The 23,169-nt window shown below is 37.3% G+C and overlaps 1 protein-coding gene across 1 annotated transcript in view; it reads left to right on the forward strand.

Annotated features, from left to right (window-relative positions):
* Nucleotides 1-23,169, forward strand: part of DOK6 (docking protein 6) — a 236,143-nt gene that overhangs the window by 103,549 nt on the left and 109,425 nt on the right. Inside the window, 1 exon segment of the mRNA XM_030494069.1 lies at nucleotides 7,440-7,554. Coding sequence (XP_030349929.1) covers nucleotides 7,440-7,554 — 115 coding nt within the window.

Consider the following 23,169-nt stretch of genomic DNA (forward strand, 5'->3'; position numbering starts at 1 on the left):
CTTTTTTGGTACAGGTAAAATTCTTAGTGCTGTTATAGGTGTAGTTTTCATTTAGTGCTTACAGGAATGAACATTTATTTGGTAGCAGTTTCTTAAACACTTATTCTTCTGAAATAGCAGCTGGAGACCTGCCCCAGAGGCATAATGTGGAGGTTGATATTCTTGGTAAAATTCCTGGAGAGTGTTGTTACCATAACAACTCATCTTCCAAGGATAAATTTGCATGCAGAGATGGGGAAAACTCTTCTGTTTTCTTTGTGAGTTGGTTTTGCTTTTATATGGTCTTTCACTTTTCTGATCTTGGGATTTCTCTTCTCCCTTATTATGTTCTTCTTGTAATCTTGTGTTTTAAGTTTTGCTATTCTTTCATGAAATAGGTGTATTTTTTTTTTCTGCCTCGCAGAACATTTTTACCTCATCTTGTTTTTCTGTCTGTTGTGTCCCTAGTCATAGAATGAATCATAGAATGGTTAGGGTTGGACAGGACCTTAAGATCATCTAGTTCCAACCCCCTTTCCGTGGGCAGGGACCCCTCACCCTAGAAGATGTTGCCCAAGGCTCTGTCCAACCTGGTATTGAACACCGCCAGGGATGGAGCATTTACCACTTCTTTAGGCAAGCTATTCCAGTGCCTCACCACCCTCACAGTAAAGAACTTCTTGCTTATATCTAACCTGAACTTCTCCTGTTGAAGTTTAAACCCATTACCCCTTATCCTATCATTACAGTCCCTGATGAAGAGTCCCTCTCCAGCTCCGCCCTCTTGTTGTCATGTGTGTCATGTGTGATTGCCATGTGTGTCATTATGCAGAATATGCTGAAGTCAGGAAAATATATTTCAATTTAAATACTCTGAATGCCTCATCTCATATGGGTTTTCCCAAACCCATAGAGGTTCGAATAGCCTTACAGATCTGTTAGCATCCCTTTCCTAGACTCACAGGTTAATTCATATGTGAATTGACCTCAAGAGGTATCTTGTCCAACTCCTGCTCACAGTACAGCCAGCTCTGAGATCAGACATGGTTGCTCAACTTTGTCTAGTTGGGTCTTTGAAACCTCCAGGGATGGAGACTGCAGAGCCTCTCTGGGCAGCCTGTCCCACTGCTAGGCTGTCTTCATGGTGAAAACATTGCTTCTCACATGCAGCCTGAACATCTCTTGTCTTAGTTTATGCCTGTTGTCCCTCTTCCTCTCAGTAGGCACAGACAGAAGAGCCTGTCTTTCTCCTTGATAACCTCCGTGAAGACAAGGGGAGGGGGAGGGCTGCTGTTAGGTGCCCTCAAAGCACTCCCTGCTGCAGGCTGGAGCAGCCACCGTCCCTCAACTTCTCCCCACAGGGTTGGTGGTCCAGCTCTGGCAGTCCGGGGGCCCTCTGCTGAATTCACTCTGGTTTATCAATTGCATTGGGGTGCTGAAACTGGACACAGTGTTGTAGATGTGATCTAGTGAGTGCTGAGTAAAGAAGAAAAGTCACTTCCCATGATTTACTGGCTGTGCTTCTGTTGATGTAGCCATTTCACCGGTCCCAAAGGTCTATGTTTTTCAGGCAGCATGCTGCCTTTTTTTTAGGAGCCAAAATCACATTCAGCTCTGTCTGAAACTGTACCAAAGCTTCTACTCTGTGGCAATTGGATTTAACTAGGTAAAAGGAGCTGCCGTTAACTGCAGATAGCATGACCGAAAACTGAGCTGAAGAGAGAGGTTTTATTTCTTTGAGTTACTCCTCTCTGTACTCCTTTCATCTGCAGTGGGCCAGCATCTCATTTTCTCCTTTTGCAGCAGCCTTCAGCCAGCATATTGGTGTCTCCTTTGCCCTTTTCTTGCTATAATAGTTAGCATAGCTCTTGCTTCTTATATCCCTCTCTTACTATTGCCATGCAGTTTCTGGTTTGAGGTGGTTCTCTGCTGTCTGGGCATCACTCACTAGAGTTCCTGATCCTTGCCACTGTGTTGGCTTTTGCTCTGTTACATTACTGCTTGTGTGGTATTACACAACAGATGGTAGTATGTGGGCCATTATTAAGAAATAAGAGGATGAACAATTACATTTTGTAGCTCTCCTATTTTTGCTAGATAGAAATTAAATGATAGGAAGATAGTGTGCAATGCAAAACAGAAATCCATTTATGTAAATTCAGACCTTTTCCTCTGCCCAAGCAATTTCCAGGACTCTGCACAGTGGAAATAACATTCAGTAGATGGAATCACAGAATCATTTGCCTCACCATTTCATATGGGAGGCATGTGTTTGGAAGAATTCAGGCAGGATATAACCCAGAATGGAGCACTTGAGATTTTATGCGTGATTTTTGGGGGGTTTTATCTTTTTTGGACCTCCTTTCCTATGTACTATGGAATTATATTTTTTGTAGTGATGCAAACATAATATGTGATTTAGAAGAAATATTTTTATAATTGTAGAAGTTATCCAATCTATTTAAACATACAGTTTGAGCACCAGAGCCCTAAATGTGTTATATACATATAGTATTTACATGCCCATGTCACCCAGAAGTAGACAGTGCATTTCCTAGATGTTCAGCTCCCTGACTAGAACATATTTTTAGTACAGTAAGCAAATAAATGTCTGGTGCAGGTCAGTGATGAAGCATGATGTATTCAAGAGAAAGCGTGCACTGAATTGCTCATAAAATACTTAAAATACTAAAAATACTAAATGTAGCTCCAAAGAAAGTAATTAGAAAAATATCAAATTACATTGACTGTTAAGAAGCAATGGATCCCAGTTAATCTGAGCCTTTATCTAAATTAAGTGTGCTTTATAATTTAATAGCCTTTCGCATCTAGGAGCATAATTAAGATGCCAAAAAGAAAAGCAAAAACCAACAAAAATCCTCAAACATTTAAAAAGGTAGGTATCTTAAGTTGTGTTGACAGTGACTGTTTTGTCATATAAAATATTTTGCTACCATAATGAAAATGTGATCTTGCAATTGTTTCCTGAAATTTACCTAGGTAACAAATGCACTTTCAAAAAGAAGACTATAGATTGCTGTAATATGTGTCACAGACTCCCAGACAGAAAAAATGTGGGTGTTTTTCCCATGTGAAAATAAGCTCTTAACATGGATGAGTTGTTATAGCCAGTGTGGGAGAATTCTGAAATGTCAAGACGGGTAAGGGCTAAAGCATTTTTAGAGAGACCGGAACTTTGTTACTAGCAATCTATTATCTGATCTCTTCTGGCTGGCCAGAGGTGACTGTCCATTTCAAAGGCTGGGTTCACTGTTCAAAGGTTTCATTTTCCATATAACAATCCTGAATAATTTCTTTGATTATCAGTCTCTCCCTGTGCATCTTGCTTGGATTTAGTGTATTTGCTACCGGCCACCACAGACTATCTTATGTTAGTATTTTTCCTGCACTAGGAGTTTTATTTACTAGCAATCTGCTGCATGACTTTACTGAAATTAAAAGATGGTTGTTTTAGCTAGGAAGAAGTGGAGTTAGAGTTCTGGAATCTATCAAGATGTTTTTCAGATATTTCCTAGTCTGTTGATACAGAAATGCGCTAAAACTAATATAGACCAATCCTTTAGTATTTCTTGTAACTCAGTCCTCTGGCATCAGGCAATGGTTGAGCATTTTGCAGGGAGCAAGGAATTGAAGCTATTTGGTATTAGCATCAAATTTAGGATCTTCATGCCGAAAAGTGACTCCAGGTTCCTGTGAACCTCTTAGGATACAAATGATTATCATAAGATGTAGGATAAGGAAAATCTTCAAGGAAACAATTTTTTTTTTTTTTTCCTAAGTGAGGTCATAAACTGTCTTTTTCCTCTGATCCTCTCATCTTTTGATCATATAACAAGAGATCTGTTACCTGTTCATTCCTTCAGAGGAGTCCTTTCCAACTTTTTCTCTTGCTCTTAAGGTTGATGCATTGCTCTATATTTTACTTATTTGTTTTCTTTTGAAAAAAACATTAGAAACTGTTTTAAAACAGTCATAATATAGAGAAGCAGACAGTTGTGGGGGTTTTTTGCCTTTTTTTTTTTCTTTTCTTTTTCTTCTTTTAATGGTTGGTCCACTCGGATGTGTCTAGACAGAACTTACAAGGTGTTGATGATTATTTATTTTATTATTTCTATATAAACTTTAGTTAAAAGAAGAAAGTAGACACTCCTAAAGTGATGCTCCTTTTAGATGAGATGTTATACCAACACAAAACAAATTAAAGTTTTATGCTTATCTGCAGACCAAGATAAAGAAAAACAAAGGATGAGAGGAAGTGCATTGCATTACTTGAAGCAATATTTTGATGGTTCTGAAGTGCTCTGAAGCAACAGCGGCAGAAAACTAACTATAGGGTCATTTGTATTTTGTTCAGTGCTTGATGTACCTCTGTAAAGAAGTTTTGGATTTTGGTTACAATCAGACCCTGCATGCCCAAAAATTGTGTGCAGATCAAGTGAATTTCTTGTCAGCTGTGCTGATGTGGAACCTTTGAGGGGGTCCAAATTCCTGCCTATGAGAGGAAGCAAGTTACAGAAACCAACACTGATGGCTAGCCTTGAGATTTAGGTGCAAGCCTACTCTAGTTTAATTTTGCAGGAGTGTGATACTACCTTCACCAGTCCTACCTTGTAGCCCTTCAGGATTATGTCCTTTCATCAAATATTAACCAGAAGTAAAGGAGTTGGATTTTTCTGATACAGCTATGTCACGCCCAACCTCCCCAAAAAAGAAAGAAACTGTTAGATACAGAAAAAAGTGGTATCAAAAAAGCTTGGCAAAGAAAAGTTATATACAAGTAACTATTCTATATATTTTCTTCAATTAGTGTTCAACTGTTATTCCAGAAACAAGTAAAATGATATTGGGGACTGATACAGGAAAAGAAAAATCAAGAAACCAACTAGAGAAAAAAAAAAAGGCAAGGAAATGTATATGTGGGCTGCTGAGTGATGGACATATGAGGCAGGAATTATTGATGAGGAGTAGGAGAACTGAGAAATGGACCAGGTGCTAAAAGTCCCTAACATGTACCATACTAAGCACCATATGGAGTACTGCACTAAATGGTAGCACCAATATCTAGCAGAGAAAAGAAAACCTATGTTAACATACTAACATTAGTGAAAATTTGTAAACTACATAATATTAGTTTAACACAAAAGGATCTCAAATGCGGGTGTCAGGAGGATGGTGCCAGAGTCTATTTAGTAGTGTCCAGCAACAGGACAAGGAGCAGTGGCTGTAAATTAAAACACAGAAAGTTTCAACATGAGGAAGAACTTTACATTGAGGGTGGCAGAGCAATGGAACAGGCTGCCCAGGGAGGTTGTGAGGTCTCCCTTTCTGGAGACATTCAAAACCCACCTGGATGCATTCCTGTGTAACCTGCTCTAGGTGGCCCTGCCTTGGAAGGGCGTTAGAGTAGATGATCTCCAGAGGTCCCTTCCAACCCTAACAATTCTGTGATTCTGTGATCTATTTAGCCTACAGGAAGAAATAGTAAAGGGTAAGGGTAGGCAAGAAATCTGTTTGTAAGATTACTCACTGAACAGGTATTTTATTTGTTATGAAATTCATTTTGTTCTAGAAGGATACAAATGCGTGGAAATAGGAAAACTGATTTTCAAAGTTTTTGTTGGTTTGGGTTGGTTTTAATAGTGCCAAAGTTTTAGGCAAAGTATAATCCCACGATGGGAATATTTCCATCTCTTTTTGTGGGAAGTCTAAGTAAGACTCTTACACGTGTAATAGCACATTAAATTTTCCCAGTTATGAATGCTCTAGGTAGTTCCAGACTATTGTGGTGTTGTGAAGAACAGCAATATTTTCAATGAACTAGACTGTATTTTGTCAATAAGTCTGTTATGATAGCACAGGGAGCAAATTTTGGTGTAACATTCATTGCTTAAAAAAGTAGATTTGCCTAATGCACTACTCATTAAAAAGGGGCTTCTTTTTGATAAATTTTCAATTTGATTAGTCTTTAAAACCTTCTTAAGGTTTGCAAAGAGTTGGTCGAAATTGTGTTGAAGAAGTTGCAACTTTTGTAGGAATTTTTTTTTCTATCTTTTCAGTAGCTTTGACACCTTTTTTGCCTTTAGAAAGGATTATTTATTTATTGAAAACAACAACAACAACAAATTAAACCACGCTTTTAAAAATCACTGAGATAAAACAGTCTGGTTGCCAAGGCGGAGTTCATTTTTCCTTCAAACAAAATAATATAAACTCTCAGGTGTTTATTCTTTAATTGCAAATGTTCAGCAGTAGAGAAATGACTCATGCTTCATTGGCATCAAACCCAGAATTCGGAATTTGATTAACTTCAGTTCTCCCTATCAGTGGGAGGATAGACTTTCACAGTATCATTACTGTTGCCTCTGTCTTTCTGCTCTGATTCTGGAGGGAAACATACTGTACAATTTCAAAAGAGAAACATTGAAGCAAAAATTCATATTTGTATTTGATATTAAAAATTAGATAAACAATAGAAATACTAGGGACCTTATTTGTTAGTATGGCCCCTCTCATTTTTAGCATCAACTAATGTTTCTGAGATGTTAACTGGTGGGGGGTTTTTTCTGTCAACCTGTTGACTTGCCCAACAGATAAAACTAAAACTTCTCCAGCTTGAAACTGGTTTGATATACGCGAGCCAGCAATGTGCTCTTCCTGCAAAGAAAGCTAATGGTATCCTGGGCTGCATTAGGAGAAGTGTTGCCGGCAGGTCGAGGGAGGTGATCCTTCCCCTCTAGTCAGCACTGGTGAGGCCACACCTTAAAGTGCTGGGTTTAGCTCTGGGCTGCCCAGTACAAGAGACACATGGATATACTGGAAAGAGTCCAGTGAAGGGTCACAAAGATGACGAGGGGACAGGAGGATCTTTCCTGTGAGGAAAGGCTGAGAGTGCTGAGACTTTTAAGCCTGGAGATGAGAAGGTTTATTCGTTGTGTACTCATTAATGGGTATATTGTCTATACCTGAACAGTTTAGAAAAGACAGAGGCAGGCTCTTTTCAGTGGTGCACAGTGACAGAACCAGAGGCAACCTTACAAATGTAGTAATTGGCTTAATTAAGTTACTTCCCTTAACCAATAAAACACCAATGTTCCTATATTAGGTAATTTATTTGATGCAAATTCTGAAACTGATTAAAGTTGTACAAATAAAGAAATTGAAAAATATATTACAGAATAATCACAAGGCTGTCTAGATGTCATTGTGATAACTGTGTCTCCAAGTAGAACTTTATTAGAGAAGTAGATCTTTCACTTTTTAATATTACATTTTATAGAAAGTTTTGCAACTTCAGACTCTAACAATTATGTTTTTTTATCAATTAAAAGACTTGTAAATTACCTTGGGGGGGAGATTATAGTAAAAATTGAGTAGTTATGGTTAATAGTTTTATTTGTACTATTCATACACTGGCTTTAAATACTTTTCTTCATTTTAAGGTAACTGAGCTGCACAATATCAAAAACATAACTAGATTGCCTCGAGAGACAAAGAAGCATGCAGTGGCAATTATCTTTCATGATGAGACGTCAAAGACATTTGCGTGTGAGTCAGGTAAGCAATTGGTACCACATCTCTAGCTTGAAGAAATCAAGTTACAGATCAAAGTCTTCCTCAGATGAATTAACTTAAAACACCAGATAGAAATATTTAGCTTAAGAGAATTTGTTGTAAACAAGAACTTTAGACTTTGAGGTTTAGTTTTGGGGGGGTTTTGGTAGGGTTGGTTTGTTGGTTTTTTTTAATATACTTTGGGAGGTGTTGGGGGTGTTACAGAGCTCTTCCATTATTTGTCTTTGATTGCATGCAGGTGGTCTAAAGACCGGAGATTTTCAGCTGAACTTGTAAAACTGAGTAAAAAATACCTATGGGATGTTATTAAGTAAAGATGTGAAACATTCTTCTTTTTTTTTACCAAGTTTTGCTATAGGCACTTACTAAACTAATAATTATCATGCCATTGCAAATAAGAGGTAAATACCAGCTAAAACCTCAGGATATTGTAAAGCTGAATGGCAAGCAGTCTGTGGTTTGAACAGCTACATGGTATAATGAATGAGTGAAGTTGAGAACAAGGCTTGGGCATCATGATACATAATGACAGGTAGTTACTTTTGAGTCACTGAACACTGCACTATGAAAGTGCAGTGTTTTCTTATTGAAATTGCAATTGTACATGTATGTGTCCTAGGGTATATTTTATCTGATGTTTTTTTTAAAGAATGAGAATGATTTTTAATGATAAAGTTTCTGTTTGTTTAGTGACATATGTGAAACTGTGCATTTTTTAATGATACATTAATATGATCATATAAACATTGCGTGGTGTGCAATCGAAGTCAAACACAGTGAAAAAAAATTCAGGAAATGTGGAGGAAGTAAGTTAAAAGTGTGTAAGGTGATGAATTATGTGAGTTTTGTACCAAGAATTGCAAACTTTCATATGTACATGAAAATAGGGATTTGCAGAGATTTGTTTGTTTAGTAATTTAAATTTTAAAACACACATAGAAATCTCTAGCTTTCTAGGATCAGTTTGACAGTTTGTTAGATAAATAGTTCACATTAAAGATTTTAATTTCTAATGAGTAGGATTAATAATGACTATGATATGATTAATAGTCAAATCAAACCATTTAAACAATATTTCAACAGCACTGGAATCAGTTCTACGGAAACTTTTCCATTTGCTTACATATGCACTCCCCTTGATCTCTAATGAAAAGATATTAATACTTCCCCAGAATTACTATGGTACACGTATATTTGAAATGAATGACAGCAAATCATAACTTCGGGATTCTTTCACCAAAGAAGGGGCAAATCATAGAAAGTTCAGCATGTCTGGCCCACTGTCCTGGGTTCAGCCTTCCCTTCCTACTGTAACAAATGTGATGCAACTCCTTAACTCTGAGCCCAGTTGTGTACACAAGACCTTAGGGTCTAACAAGATGGCAGTATGAGATGCCCTACCTTAAGGCTATGTTCTGTGCAAAGCCTGGATGGAGCCTTGGGTAAAGTGATGAACCAGTGGAGAGCTTGTGTGCCTGTTCAGGCTGGAGAAGAAACAACTTGAGAAGATTTCATTGCTCTTTACAACTACCTGATCTGAGAAAACAGAGAAGATAGAGCTATAAAAGTGTGAGATATCTTGGTATTTCTGAAAGACAACAAATCTTAGCTGTGGGTATAGTGGAGTTTCAATCAGTTTGCCTTTCTTCAGGCCTTCAGCCTATCTGAACAGTATAAACTGCATCATCTCCATCAGATGAGAGAGATACGCTGCTTCGTTTCATTAAGATCCAACTCTCTTTAACTCCAAATGTTTTTTGTGTTCTGAACTAGGAAGATATGGTCTAAATAAAAATTTTCTTTCGCAGCTCATTTCCACAACTGAGTTCTGTCTTCCTACATGGAACTATTACCGTTTTTACTGCCGCTGAAATATGCCAACTACTTTGCTTTCCTATTTGAAGCTTTAATAAGTTTAAGGAATATTTAGAGAGCTGCTTGTTATTTAAAATGGTTTCTTCTCAGATCTCAAAAAAAAAAAAATCCTAGTGGCATTGGTTTCTATGGGACAATGCCTAGATTTTATGGTGTACATACAGTGAGGTTTAATTTGGCAAATAAGGCCACTTCTTTGGTTAACACAGCAATACCTATACTTTCTTAATACCTTTTCTTTCCCATGGCTTCAGTGTTAAAAAAACCCCAACACTCAAGTGGTTTTGACTCAGTCAAAAATCTTCTTCCAGAAACATAGCTGCTTGACCTTCTTGAAATATTAGGAGCCTGAAGTTTCATAAGATGAATATTTTTCCACCATGGAGTCTCTAAATATACAGGAGCAGATACTTTGTTTTCTATCATCTTGACCTACCAGAGGCAGATGGAAGAATAATAGCACTGAACCCATTGCAAAAGATCTTCTGAGTAGAATCAATAATTTCTTGAAAAGGAGGAGGAAGTAATGCTGAAAGCTGAGTTGGTTTTATATGGGGACTGCACAATGCGAGGTGGGGGTTTTGTCATAGAAAAGAACAGGAAATGTTTTACAATAACCATATCATTTTGGGTTTGGTAGTATGAGCTGATATCTTTTTCTCTGTGCAGTCTAAAAGTCCATGTGATGAAAAGCAGCACATTTTTCTGGTACTTAGCTTTCTTAATTATGAAATTAAGCACAGAAAAATGCTATTCTGTTTTAAAAAAGATCTCTAAAGATATAGAATGCTTTGGTCCTCCCCAGAAAGCCTGAGAGCTGTGATATGAGCCCACTGAGTATGCTGGCTGGGAGCCTATGTCTTTTTCCTAAGCTCCTGCAGCTTCTAGGCCCCCAGTTTACTTACTGTCTTCAAGGCAAATACTGGCAAGTCGGGGCTCTGGATGGGCTGTAGCCCCCATTATTACCATTAGGGTTTCAGCAAATTAGTCATCTGAGGAGCATCTAATTTTCTGTTGTCATCATTTGCTAATGAAAACATTCTGTAAAAAAAAAAAAAACCAAAAAACCCCAAACAAAAATCCTCCATATGCTTTCGTTATCATCTAGCTGTTCCCAGCACTACTAGCAGTGCTCCCGGCAATTGAAGTGTTCAATTCTGAAGCTCTACAGAAATATTTTGAAGAGCAAACCAGTCTCAGATTTTACGGTTCCCTGATTAAAAGCATGGGATAACAAGTCTTTAAAGAAGAATCATCTCTCTTCAGGGAGAGAAGGAAACTGCTTGCTGTTGCTATATCTCTTTCTGACATCTGTTCTAGTGGGCAGAGACTTGTGACTTTTATGATTAGCAAGCAACAATTTTAAATTGTCTCAGTTACCATCAGAATTGTTTCAATGGAAGTAAGCTAATGAGAAGTCATGACTGACTAAATAACATGAAAAGTAGTCTGTAAGTCAGTGAACTAAAGACGGACTCTAAAGAGTGGGAATTCTTCTCCAGATGATGGGAAATTGCTGCCACCTTAGCAAGGAATATGCTAAGGTCTCAGTTTCAGCCTCCCTGAAAATCATGTGAAAGTTACTGCCATTAAGGGAATTTAACAATTTTTTTTTTTTTTTTTAGTGAATAATCATCAAATTCTCAGTTGCTTTAGAAACAGGGAAATGCAGAACTCTTGGGTTACTAACACACCAAGACTTGAGACAAACTTAAATGTTGCCAAATGTATAAATAGGTAAGTGGAAGGACAGAATACTGTGAAGAAGAATGAAGCAGTTTGGGGGAATTGAGCATATTTACTCCAGCATAATAAAGATTAAAAAGATAATTCTGTTGTCTTTTAAATGCATCATGGAGGAAAAAAAAAAAAGTTTTTAAGATATAAAGTGACCTTGCCACAAGAACAAATGCAGAATATATACCCAGTATCAGTCTGTGATGCTATGGCCACTCAAACAGCAGAAGCAACATAGACTGAAAAATTAGAGGAAAATTTCTAGGGATTAAAGCAGTGAAGCCCCACACAGCCTCACAGAAATCATTCCCGTGTGGTTTTTTTCCGCACTCCACAGAGTATTCTCAAGCAAAATGAGAAATTCTTTTAAATCTGGATGCTAACTACTGAGTTTGAGGTGCTGTCTTTCTCTAACACCATTGAAAAAAAAAGTTGTTGGGATGGGTTTTGTTTGTTTGTTTGTTTTGGTGGTGGTGGTGGTGGGTTTATCAGGTAAGTATGCTGTTAGTTTTTGTATAGATATGCTGACACATGTATCTACAGAGAAGCTCTTATAGCTCTTAGTTCTGCATACCTCATGTCTGTATGTGACAGTAACCCAAGTGTGTGGGCTGAGAGAGATTCTGAAATGCTCTGTAAACTCTCTCTGAAGTTGTAGGTATGATGTAGTGAGCAATGGTGGCTGTGCAGGACCAGCAAGAAAATGAAATTGGTGGACATGAATACTGATTAAAGCTAGAAGGTTATGGTGCTATTATGGAAGTTGCTGGCATGATAAGGATTGTGCCTGAATAATAGCTAACTTTCAAGGAATGATGTTTCTGGATTGCACTAGGTCAGTGACAGGCCATATGGGAGCATTATTTTTCCTTTAGTGATACCAGCAAAAAACTAAGTGATACAATCCCTGGCTCAGTGGACCCACCTGCTCACATTTGTGTAAAATTTATTTTGATTTTTAAATTACAGAATGTGAGGAAAATTGATGATCTTGTAAAACTAGTGATAAATGAAAGATACAGTTGCAAATAGCATGGATTCAGACACAAGAGACTAAATTAGGGCTGAAATGTGATTTCATTGATTTGAGTATAGAATGAGATGCAACATTAGAAGAAGAAAAGGGGCAAAATGACAAAGAAATCTTAAAACTGCAGCTGTGAAACAAATGCAGACATCCCCCAAGATACTGATATTTGTCTGGCCTCTCTTCAGTAGAATGCCCTATTCTGTACAGAAGTAGATGAATTGAAGGGGTTTGTTTCCTTCCAGGCATGCATGAACTAAAGTTCTAGAGTCACTGCAATCAAGAAACATCATTATTTTTAAGAGATTGTCCTTTGGCATTCCCTTAAAACTTCCACTATTCAAGTCCTGGGGAAAATAGAATTGAGTTATTGCAAAAAGTCAATCAGCTACCTTATTTGAAACTTTTTAGAATTACAATATATTGATATAGTTTAACTGATATTAATATTATTGCGGTTGTTTTGGCTCAATCCACCATTTTATTTTCTTGAATGTCTTATTACTGCAATGGTTATCTTGATAAATCTCTTTTACACATCTATAACATAACTGGTCTTTTTCTTCTGTATCATATGCTTTCAACTTTTTCTGAGCACAGTCAATCTGTGATGAGTAAGTCTTGTAATAATTCTGGAAAAAAAGAAGTTTTCAGGTGGCAATGTCTTCAGCATCATGGAGTTTTTAAGTTCTGGACATATTTTTCCTTTTAGACCAGTTTTCACCATTTGTTGGTGTTGCTTTCTTTTCTTTAAAAAATACATTACTGCCATCATTTGAAAAGGCACAAATTCATTTCATTTTTGTACTGAAAAAGCTTTTGGGCTATTGCCAAATTACTGCTGATTATGAGCTGGGCTTTTTCTCCTTGATAGTTTTCACAGGCAAAAATATTCTGTGCTTGAAGAGTTTGACAGATGTCAGTGGAATATTAGATGCAATTCATATCACTATATCCTTTGACAGCTAAGAAGCCTGGAGGTTTTGGATTAAAATTACAGTGAAATATCGAGGCTTTGAGATGAAGCATCAGTGATCATACCAGCTGTTATTACTAACAATACAAATGGCTACATAAGCTTTAAAAGCAACCAGATTAAAGTTCCCATTTTGACTATCAGTTTTGCGAGTTTAAAGCTGCAGGATCATGGAGGTGGTGGAAGTGAATAACAGCTTCCCACATACACTTTTGGTACTGGAAAAAGGAGTACAAAGTTCACCTTTTACATGCAGAAAAACAATCCTATAGAGTTGAAAATTATTCTGTTAGATGATATATTTCTCTGTTAAAGTGGCAGGGATTGTTACATGAAAATTTTGACTCTGCCTTTTCTACTTTCTGTTTGTGATTATTTATATGCTGAAGGGGCCTTACTTCTTTCTAAATGGATTCTTACATTCTCCCTTATTGATCATGATATTTGAAACAATATCCACTTTCAGGGCAAAGTTTAGCCTGAGTCATGGCTATAAATGTCATATTCTAAGATTAATATTTAGAATATATATTCTTTTGTTCTGGACAAATAGTTCCCTTTTTATTAGTAATGACTTTTATTTCCTATTTTTGTCATGTTTGCTTAAAATATGCATCTTTATCCTGACTTTAACATTTAGAAATTAGAAATGTTTGCATTTTTGCTCTCATTTCTTGTAGTTGGTTACCTTTCTGTTGGTCCTCATTTTTCTGTGGTTGTCTGTCTGAACTACATTGTTACAATTTTCTGACACACATTGGTAATATGTATAGCTAGCAAATGGAAGGAAAGCAGAAAAAATTACCCCATCTTCAGGACATAGCCATTGATGGAACAGGTACTACACTATTGCTTACCATTCTTTTTAGCTACTTTTAGGTTGTTAATTGAATGCAAATGTAGTTCTAAAATTAATTAGCATTTAAAAGGATATATTTTGGGAAGATAAGGTCATATGGGTTTTTAGTAGAATTGCCAGCCGCTAAATTTGAAAGTGACAGACACACAAAATAGTCATAATTCCTTCAGCACATCTTCCATGCAGGTTCCTACAAATCAAGAATGTAGGAGTATTCCTGTTTGTTTGTAGGGACCTGCATGGTTTTGGCAAATTGGAGACAGCAAGGAAACAAGGTTAACTTCCAGCCTAGCAGGATCATATACAGGTGCTGTGACAAATTGAGTAGGAAAGCTGTAAGATTTCTCAATGAGGAAATTGGAAAAGGTAAAATTGTGCAGGAACTGCAATATGGGAAACCCTAAATTTAAGTCTTTGAAGGTTAAAACATTTGGAAGCTGAAAATTTTTCTCATGTCTGATCTAGCTAGATGCTTGCATTCTGTGGCCATACCTTGGCATTCATCAGAGAAATTGTACAGCAGGTTTTCCATACATTACAAGAATAGATGAACTATATTCTGAACTGGGAGTAAATCCACACCTCCTGAACAAACCTGCTCATTCAAGTTGCTGCGTATTTTATATAATGCAGAAACTAAAACCTTTCCAGGATTTATTTCTTAATGCATTCTTACACGTGGGAATCATGTTATGAAGCAATACATTGGGCTCAAAAATGAAGTTCGCAAGCAAATTTAATGTTTTAATTTTAAAAGTACCTTTTAAAAACCCATGTTAGTAAGCACTCTGGTGTTTGCAGAATAGGCCATGGTAAGTATTGGTCATTGTGCACTAAGCAAAGTAATTTCTTACTTGCTTTCAGCAATACAAAAGGCTTTGGTATTTTTTTAAAGACTTTATAACATTGCCAGTAGAATTAAGGTTGTTTTTTCCACATTCTGTTCAGGTTCTTAGGCATATCACCTGGATTTTATTATGGTGATTGTAGAAGTGAATTCTTAATAACCACTGCATTTGAAATGATGGTCTGACTGGCATTTTAGCCAATTGTAACCAATCAAATTTCTTTATCAAAAAGTACAGAAAAAAATGTAGAGTAAGTCTTAGCATGCAGGAAGAGAAAAAAAGTGAAGAAAATAATCATTGTCAGTATATATTTATGGTAGAATATAAGGCTGGAAGTAATATTGGGAAGCCTTTCTGTCCTAAGGAAGTATAAGCTATACCTATCTCTAGGTGTATATGTGTATTATTGTATATATGTATATGATTCCTGGTGGATTATGTCTTGTCTGTTTAGGGGTTTTGAACATAATTAAAAGAAACTTAAATATATCAGGAGGACTACGGCTGAAAAGAGAATGGCATAGCAGTTCATAGTTGAAACTAGAACAAAAGCCTGTCTTTTCCATCTTGGTTAATCTGTCCCATGCTAATTATGCATGTGGTAGTCTTCAGTTGAGTAATTTTTTTACAGACGCCTCTGCTTTGGTATTTAGTTTGGAATTGAATGAGATGTAGTGTTTATTATTAGTTTTCTTGTAAACCCAGGAAAAATTGATTCAATTTCTTTCCTAGGTTTATACTTTCTAGCACCTAGTACTACAAAACATAATACTGTACATCTGTATGGTTTCAAATTTACTACTTCCTGTGTTCTAAAGATTGCAACTTAAAAATAGATTTTAAAAAATCTTCTTCTAAGAAGGAAATTTAAACAAGTTGTTTTCCATGGAAATTCAGGCAGCACTCCAGAGCCTGATTATTGTTGTGTAGCTATTCTTCCCCAGGCTTTTAGGCTTTTGACCCCCATCAACATCAACGTTAACCGCCCTTGATGCTGAAGTCTTGGATTCTTCAGCAGCCTGCTAGGCAGACAGGCAGAGAGATGATAGTTTTCTGACTGTGCATTTAGGTCTTGATGGATCTTCATTTAATCAGAAAAGCCTCAACCAGTTCTAGGAATGACACACTTAGAATCAAATCATCCCTTAAAACTGTGCCAAAATGTTAGCACCATGTTAAGGTGTTTGACCTGCAAAGGGTTGTGGTTTTTATTACTTCATGAAGGGGAAAGTCATTGTTTGTTAGTTTTTGTTTTGTTTTGTTTTGTTTTGTTATCTCTTCATACCTAGATATGACCAGTCTTAGCTGCAAGCCAGCTCTAGTCTGTAAATGGTTCAGCTTTTATTAGGAAGGCATCATGTCTCTGAAAATTTCCCTTGTATCTCATCTGGTTTGCAGTAGAGTCAAAATAGAAACAAACATGATCACCTGCTCTTACCAGTAAACATGATGCTAGACCTGTGAGGAGGCGGGCCATGTTCAATGACAATATCCAGACTGTATTGTTAGATAAAAGAAATCTGCACTACCTCTGTTTCCAACATTCATACCTAGGACACAGAGATCATGTAGTTATGTTGTAGTGGGTTGACCTTGGCTGCCAGGTGCCTACCAAGCTGCTCTCTTACTTCCCCTCCTCAGCAGGACAGGGGAGAAGATAGCATGGAAAGCTCGTGCGTCAAGATAAAGACAGGGCAGCTGCTCATTAATTACTGAAACAGGCAAAACAGACTTGACTTTGGATAACTAGGATAGTGAGAAATAAAACCAAAACTGAAAACACCTTCCCCCTACCCCTTTCTTCTTTTCAGGCTCAACTTCATTCACAGCTCTTCCCCTGAGCAGTGCAGGGGGATGGGAAATGGGGTATGAGGGTTGCAGTCAGTTCATAAGATTTTCTCTCTGCTCCTCCTTCCTCCTCATGCTCCAGCATAGGGTGTCTCCACTTTATACAGTTCTTCACGAACTTCTCCAATGTGGATCCTTCTCCTGAGCTGCGCTTCTTCAAGAACTGCTCCATCATGGGCCCTTTCCATGGGTTGCAGCCCTTCAGGAATAGACTGCTCCAGTGTGAGATTCCCGCAGGGTCACAAGTCCTGCCAGCAAACTGCTCCAGCATGTGCTCCACTCCATGTGCTGCAGCTCCTGTCAGGAGCCTGCTCCTCCTACATGGGCTCTCCACATGCTGCAGGTTCCTTCAGGGCATGTCCACCTGCTGGGTAGTGGGTTCCTCCCTGGGCAGCAGGTGGGTATCTGCCCCACTTTGGTCCTCCCCGGGCTGCAGGTGGGTATCTGCTCCGCTTTGGATCTCCGTGGGCTGCAGGGGCACAGCCTGCCTCACCATGGTCTGCACCACAGGCTGCAGGAGAATCTCTGCTCTGGTGCCTGAAGCACTTCCCTTCCGCCCCTCTTCTTCACTGACCTTGGTGTTTGCAGGGCTGTTTCTTTCGCATTTTTTCGTTTCTCCTCCCTATCACACAGTGGTGTGCAGCATTATACCTTAAATTTTTATTCGCAAAAGCGCTTTCAACATTGCTGATGGCCAGCAGCAGGTCTGTCTTGGAGCTGGCTGGAACTGGCTCTGTTCAATAGTGAGGCAGCTTCTGCTATTTTCTCACAGAAACCACCTCTGCAGCACCCCTCACTACTAAAACCTTTCCATGTAAACCAAATACATAAATAAAGAAAGATTGATGCATGAAGTAACTGTTAGCAAATAAGCAAGTTTAAGAGAATCCAATGTAACTGTTTATCACTTACTTTTTGTCTCTAATTTTTTTCTTTTTTATTATTGGGACTACTAGTATTAAGGCTGTTAGTTTTTAAGCACATCTATTTATTTTGATTATCACTCACTCAAAACTCTAATCCTTTCAGACTGCTCTTCTGGAAAGTACTGGGGGGTTACTGACTCAGTACTAATATGCCAATAGACAAGTACATAGCTGATGGACTTCTAGGTTGTTTCCTTTTTTCCATTATTTTTTCCCACTTAAAAACTTTCTGTAAAACTAATAGAAGATACAATTACTTACCTCATACCTATTGTGTTTGGGCATATTTCTACTTCCTTTACCTTTGGGACCGATAATACTCCATCTGCTTCCCACAAGTTTGCTAACATTGGAGTGGAATCCAGGTATCAGCTGAGATAAAAAGGCGTCTGCTGAAATTCTTCTGAAATATAGGTCAGATCTCCTGGGATTTGTGAATATTTATCACCCTACAAAATTACATTACTTTGTCGGTTCCTGACCTCTCCTGAGAATAGCATACATTTAGTGACAGCACAAAAATTGTGACATTAATTTATATATTGAATTTGGAATATTGACAGATGATGTATGGCTGGTTGAGCCCAGGGAGAGTTCAGTGAATAACATGATCATTTACTGCTCCAAACCTGAAACACCTAATTTATTTTTCATTCTATGTCACTATTCAGCTTGCATTACATTTGGCTACTTAAAGTATGTAAGATATATGGGGGTCTTAGCAGGTTAACTTTTTCAAGCCGTTTGAAGCACTTTTGTCACTGAATGAAGACAAGCTGAGAAGAATAAATAGCATGTGTAAATGAGCACACAAATGTGTGCTTGAGCATGTATTCAGCATGGGATATTCTACTTCATGTACAGTCTAGGCATAAAAATTTGTGCACATTAGAAAAAACAAACAAACAAACAAAAAATCCCAAAGGTAAATATTTGGTGTTCATTATCCATCTTCCTAGTGGTTTGGGAGGTTGCTAGAAATCAACTGCCAATATGAATGTTGCTATCAGTGTTAACCCAGCACAGCGGGCTGTTGAACTGTGAGAATGGCAGCAGCAGTCTGATGCCGGGTTGGTTCGTAAAGCTTATACATTAGTACTTCACTGCTGGCTAGCAGTCAGAACTAAAGCAATTTTTAAGACTGAATCATGCATGGGACTACTGCATGTATATAGGATAGGCAAAGACAAAGTTTTATGTGACTTCTGACCACATGCTCTTGTGAGATTTTCTAGAGTCGTCCCAGTTTCCGTGTCCACAGGGTAGAGTTACTTAATGCATTGTCACAGCCCATTCAGGTTTTTTAATCTCTTTGGCAATATTTCGTGGGAAAACTTATTGAACTATGGTTTAACTTTAAGAACATAAGTAAATAAATTTTAGGTAGAAATAACTTTAAATGCCAGTAACTCAGATTGTTCACTTTTCCTGTGTGTCTGAAAAGACTACCACATCTATAATTTATGTCCTCTAAATAAAAGTAGAAAATATGCTCCCTTCAGAAAAGTACAAAAAGCTTTCCAGTAAGTAATTATGGCCTCATAACCTCTGAGAGCAGCGCTCAAAAGAACCTCTTACCTGAAGAAGTATCCAATCCTTTTCTGAATTTTATACAGTACCACATTTGTGGTTTGAAATATCAACTTTTTAACAGTAGTTATGCAGCAGCTTTTAGCAGTAGTCTTATCAAGACCCTATTTTCTGAGAGTAGTCTAGCATTATTGAGGCTGGTGTCTGTTTTTTGAGATTTAACTAAAATAGTTCATTAATCTCCAAAACCAGGGTTCCAGTTACAAACATGCAACAGCTTCTTTTATGTAAGTCCCAGATTTCAGGTAGACATGCAAATGAATCACAAATACACCAATTACTTCAGAGATTTCGGTTTTAAATAGTGTATTCCCAGACAACTGAGTTTCCCCTTTTTACAGTAATTGATGATGCTGGGATGAAGTTCTAAGCATTGCAGCATTAAATCTCTCAAAGACAGGACTTGGCCTTTTCTCTGGTAAATAAAGAATAATGTTTTGCTGAATTAATTTTACTGTGTGAGTCGTTCCCCTGCCAGTTTGGGATGTTCAGCCTTAAATTCTCTGGAGATCTTGTACTAAATCTTTTCTTTTTTATTTATTTCAAATAAGAAAATTCAGTCTAAGACCAAGAAGTGAATTGTGCTTCAGACATCCAAAGAAGCTTAATTTAAAAAAAAAAAAAAAAAAAAGGCTTTATCAGTCACAATCAGTGCTCCTCTTGATGTAGTTTTAAAGCAGTGTGTTTGTAAAAAGTGGCCCAAAGTATGCTGCTCTTCTTCAAATCGATATGACATTGATTGCAATTCAATTTTTTCCATATGAAGATTGCACTGAAACAGGAAAATGTGAACATGTTTTCTGTCACTGCAGCTCAGGTACATTCATACAATGTTTTCATAACCTGTACAGAGAAATTAACCTTTTAGTTCTAAAAAAGATTTCCTTTTTCCAATTTCTCCCCTAAAGCATTGCTGCTTTTAAGGTTTTGTTTTAAGAAATTCCAACTGCTTCTAAACTAAGCTACTAAATCTGCCTTACAAGATAATCTGAGATTAAAACTGAAGTTAATCAATGGAAAAAACGATAGCAGCTTTTCACTGAAAGTTGCATTTTTGGGTTTAGATGTCATGCACTTAAATCTATTTTTCAATTTTAATTGGTTATGAAACTTATAAAATAGTGTATTAATGTGCAAATAAGGCAAGTAAGACTAATGATGGCAAATATATTATTTTTCTCCCTTCTGCTGAAACATCTACCATTGGTATAAAAATTTTACATAAAAATATCATAGAATCATAAAATAGTTTGGTTTGGAAGGGTTCTTAAAAATCATCCATTTCCAACCTCCCTGCATGGGCAGAGATACCTTCCACTAGACCAGGTTGCTCAGAGCCCCAACCAACCTGTCCTTGAACACTTCCAGCGAAGAGGGAACCACAACTTCTCGAGGCAACCTGCAACAGTGTCTCACCACCCTCTTAGTAAAGAACTTCCTAATACCTAATCTAACTCTCCCCTCTGCCAACTTAAAGCCATTCCCCCTTGCCCAGCCACTACATGCCCTTGTAAAAAAGTCTATCTCTAAATTTCTTGTAGGGCCCCTTTTGGTATTGGAAGACTGTTGTAAGGTCTCCCTGTGCCTTCTCTTCTCCAGGCTGATCAAGGCCAACTCTCAGCCTGTCTCCATAGCAGAGGTGCTCCAGCGCTCTTAATGGCTTAATGGCCTTTCTCTGGACTCACTCCAATAGGTCCATGTCCCTCTTGTGTTGGGCGCCCCAGAGCTGAACACAGTAATCCAGGTGGGGTCTCACAAGAGCGGAGTAAAGGAGGAGAATCATCTCCCTCAACCTTCTGATCATGCTGCTCCTGATGCAGCCCAGGATACAGTTGGCTTTCTGGGCATCAAGCACACACTACTGGCTCATGTTTAGCTTTTGATCAACCAACACCCCCAAGTCCTTCTCCTTAGGGCTGCTCTCAAGCCAGTAAAATATAGAAGATTTATATTTTTATTTGGGAACTTTTCTGCATTTTTGCTTAAGATGCATTTTTTATGAATTCATAAATGTTCCAGAAAGCAGAATAAACACCATATTAGGTTTAAATTTTGTAGGTGTTTGGTGATAAAACTTGCAGCACTGTTTGACAGCTCTTGATGACAACCTAGGGTGACAGTTCATGACATTCTTTCAAATAAGTTTTGGATTGCTTCATATTAGATGGATTTTTTTTATTTTTTTTCCTTAATTCAGATTGACCAATCACCCATTTCAATTCTTCTACATACCATGGTGAAGACAGAATCAACAGTTCTGTTCACAAAAGTAGTGTAAATACTTCCAAACTGTATTAATGCTTTTCTTGTAACAATGCATTCATATAGTGTTCTGGCATGTGTTAGGGGCTTAGGCCTCATATTTAGTAAAATATGTATGACATATACTAGTCTGCTGCTATCCTTTGAAGATTTGAGATTTATGAGGTGAAAGCTGCATATTAGTTAGAATTATGAGGGACCTTGGTCTGTTTCTAAATGATAGAAATCTAGATCCATTTATTTTCTGGAAAGCTGTACATTTTGAAAATGTGGGACATTTCTTAGTTTTTCCATGTTTGTATCTGTATCTGGACTTAATTTTACAATGAATTTTTTGAAAACTGCAGTAGCATAAAGTTATTAACAACTCTTATGAGACTATCACTTTATTGGGTAGCATTAAGGAGTGATTTAAGAGAAAAAAGTAAGCCTGTTAGCTAACAGAAAAATAAAGCAAACTTGGAGTTAGTGAGGTGGAAAAGGGAACCAAGTCTGTCAGCAATGTGATCATTTAATCATCCTCCAAATAAGAACAATGGCTCACTAATATGTATTATCTCTGTTTCAGCAACTGGGAACTACTTTGTAACATGTCCCCCAAAGAGTTCTTTGGACTGCTGTTTGAAAACAATCAATCAATTCCATTTTAAAATGGCATTTGCTCAGTGACAGTATGAATTTGCCTATTTCTTTAGAAGTTATTAATTGGCCAAACCTCTATGAGTAGCTTAGTATTTCATTTCAATTTCAAGGGGAAAAAAAAATAAATCAATCCTGTAACTGAAGTTTATATTCCATAAATAAAACATGAAGTCAATATTACAGCTGGTTTTTTCTGCCTAGGTTGTGTTGCAGATAATTTTGACTGGACCTAGAAATTGAAATAATCAAAATAGAGAATTTGCTACAGGCATATAAAATGAATACAGCTAATAAATGTAAAATGAAGGAACATTTGAATGTGCTAATGGACAAGTCTCTAGATAATGAAGCTGGCCTATCTAGGAAAGTCAAGTCTGTGTTAGGTATGTTCCTATAAACATTAATCCAGTAAGAATGACAGAATGTCTTACTGTGTAATTTGTGCTTTATATTCTAGACATCAACCATCTTACCATGGTAAGTTTGCTTGAATGTGCAAGGAGGTTAGCCTAAACTTTGCTATAGCTTACAATCACTTTGCTTAAAAATCGAGAAGTGAATTAAATTGGGTGTCTGACATTTATCTCCTCTATTCTCTCTAGTTATGGGAAATTAATTACTGCAGGAAACTCAGAAAGCCAATATAATTTCAAAATGTTTTTGCCCAGTGACAGTGTGAATCTTTTCCAAGTGTAGTACAATGTCCATGACAGATGTGATTCAAGAAGCAGTTCTCCCAGCACTCCCCCGTTAATAAATGCTGTCCTTGCTGCTGTTACTTATCTGCAGCAAAATACAAATCAGCATTTTTCAGATATGTAACTTCTCTGTATTGTGTTCATCTAACAGTAATTCCTGTGTGTTCTGAGTGTGTGCTAGGTATGAGTAGTTTTCTTTACATATGGCATTTAATATTGACAGTAATACTTTTTGCTGATAGGTGTTTATTAATTATCTGTAGAAATATGACTTAGATGAAAATGTAGTTTACTGTTAAGGACCAACTG

The sequence above is a fragment of the Strigops habroptila genome, chromosome 1, assembly GCF_004027225.2.
Source record: "Strigops habroptila isolate Jane chromosome 1, bStrHab1.2.pri, whole genome shotgun sequence".
NCBI lineage: Eukaryota > Metazoa > Chordata > Aves > Psittaciformes > Psittacidae > Strigops > Strigops habroptila.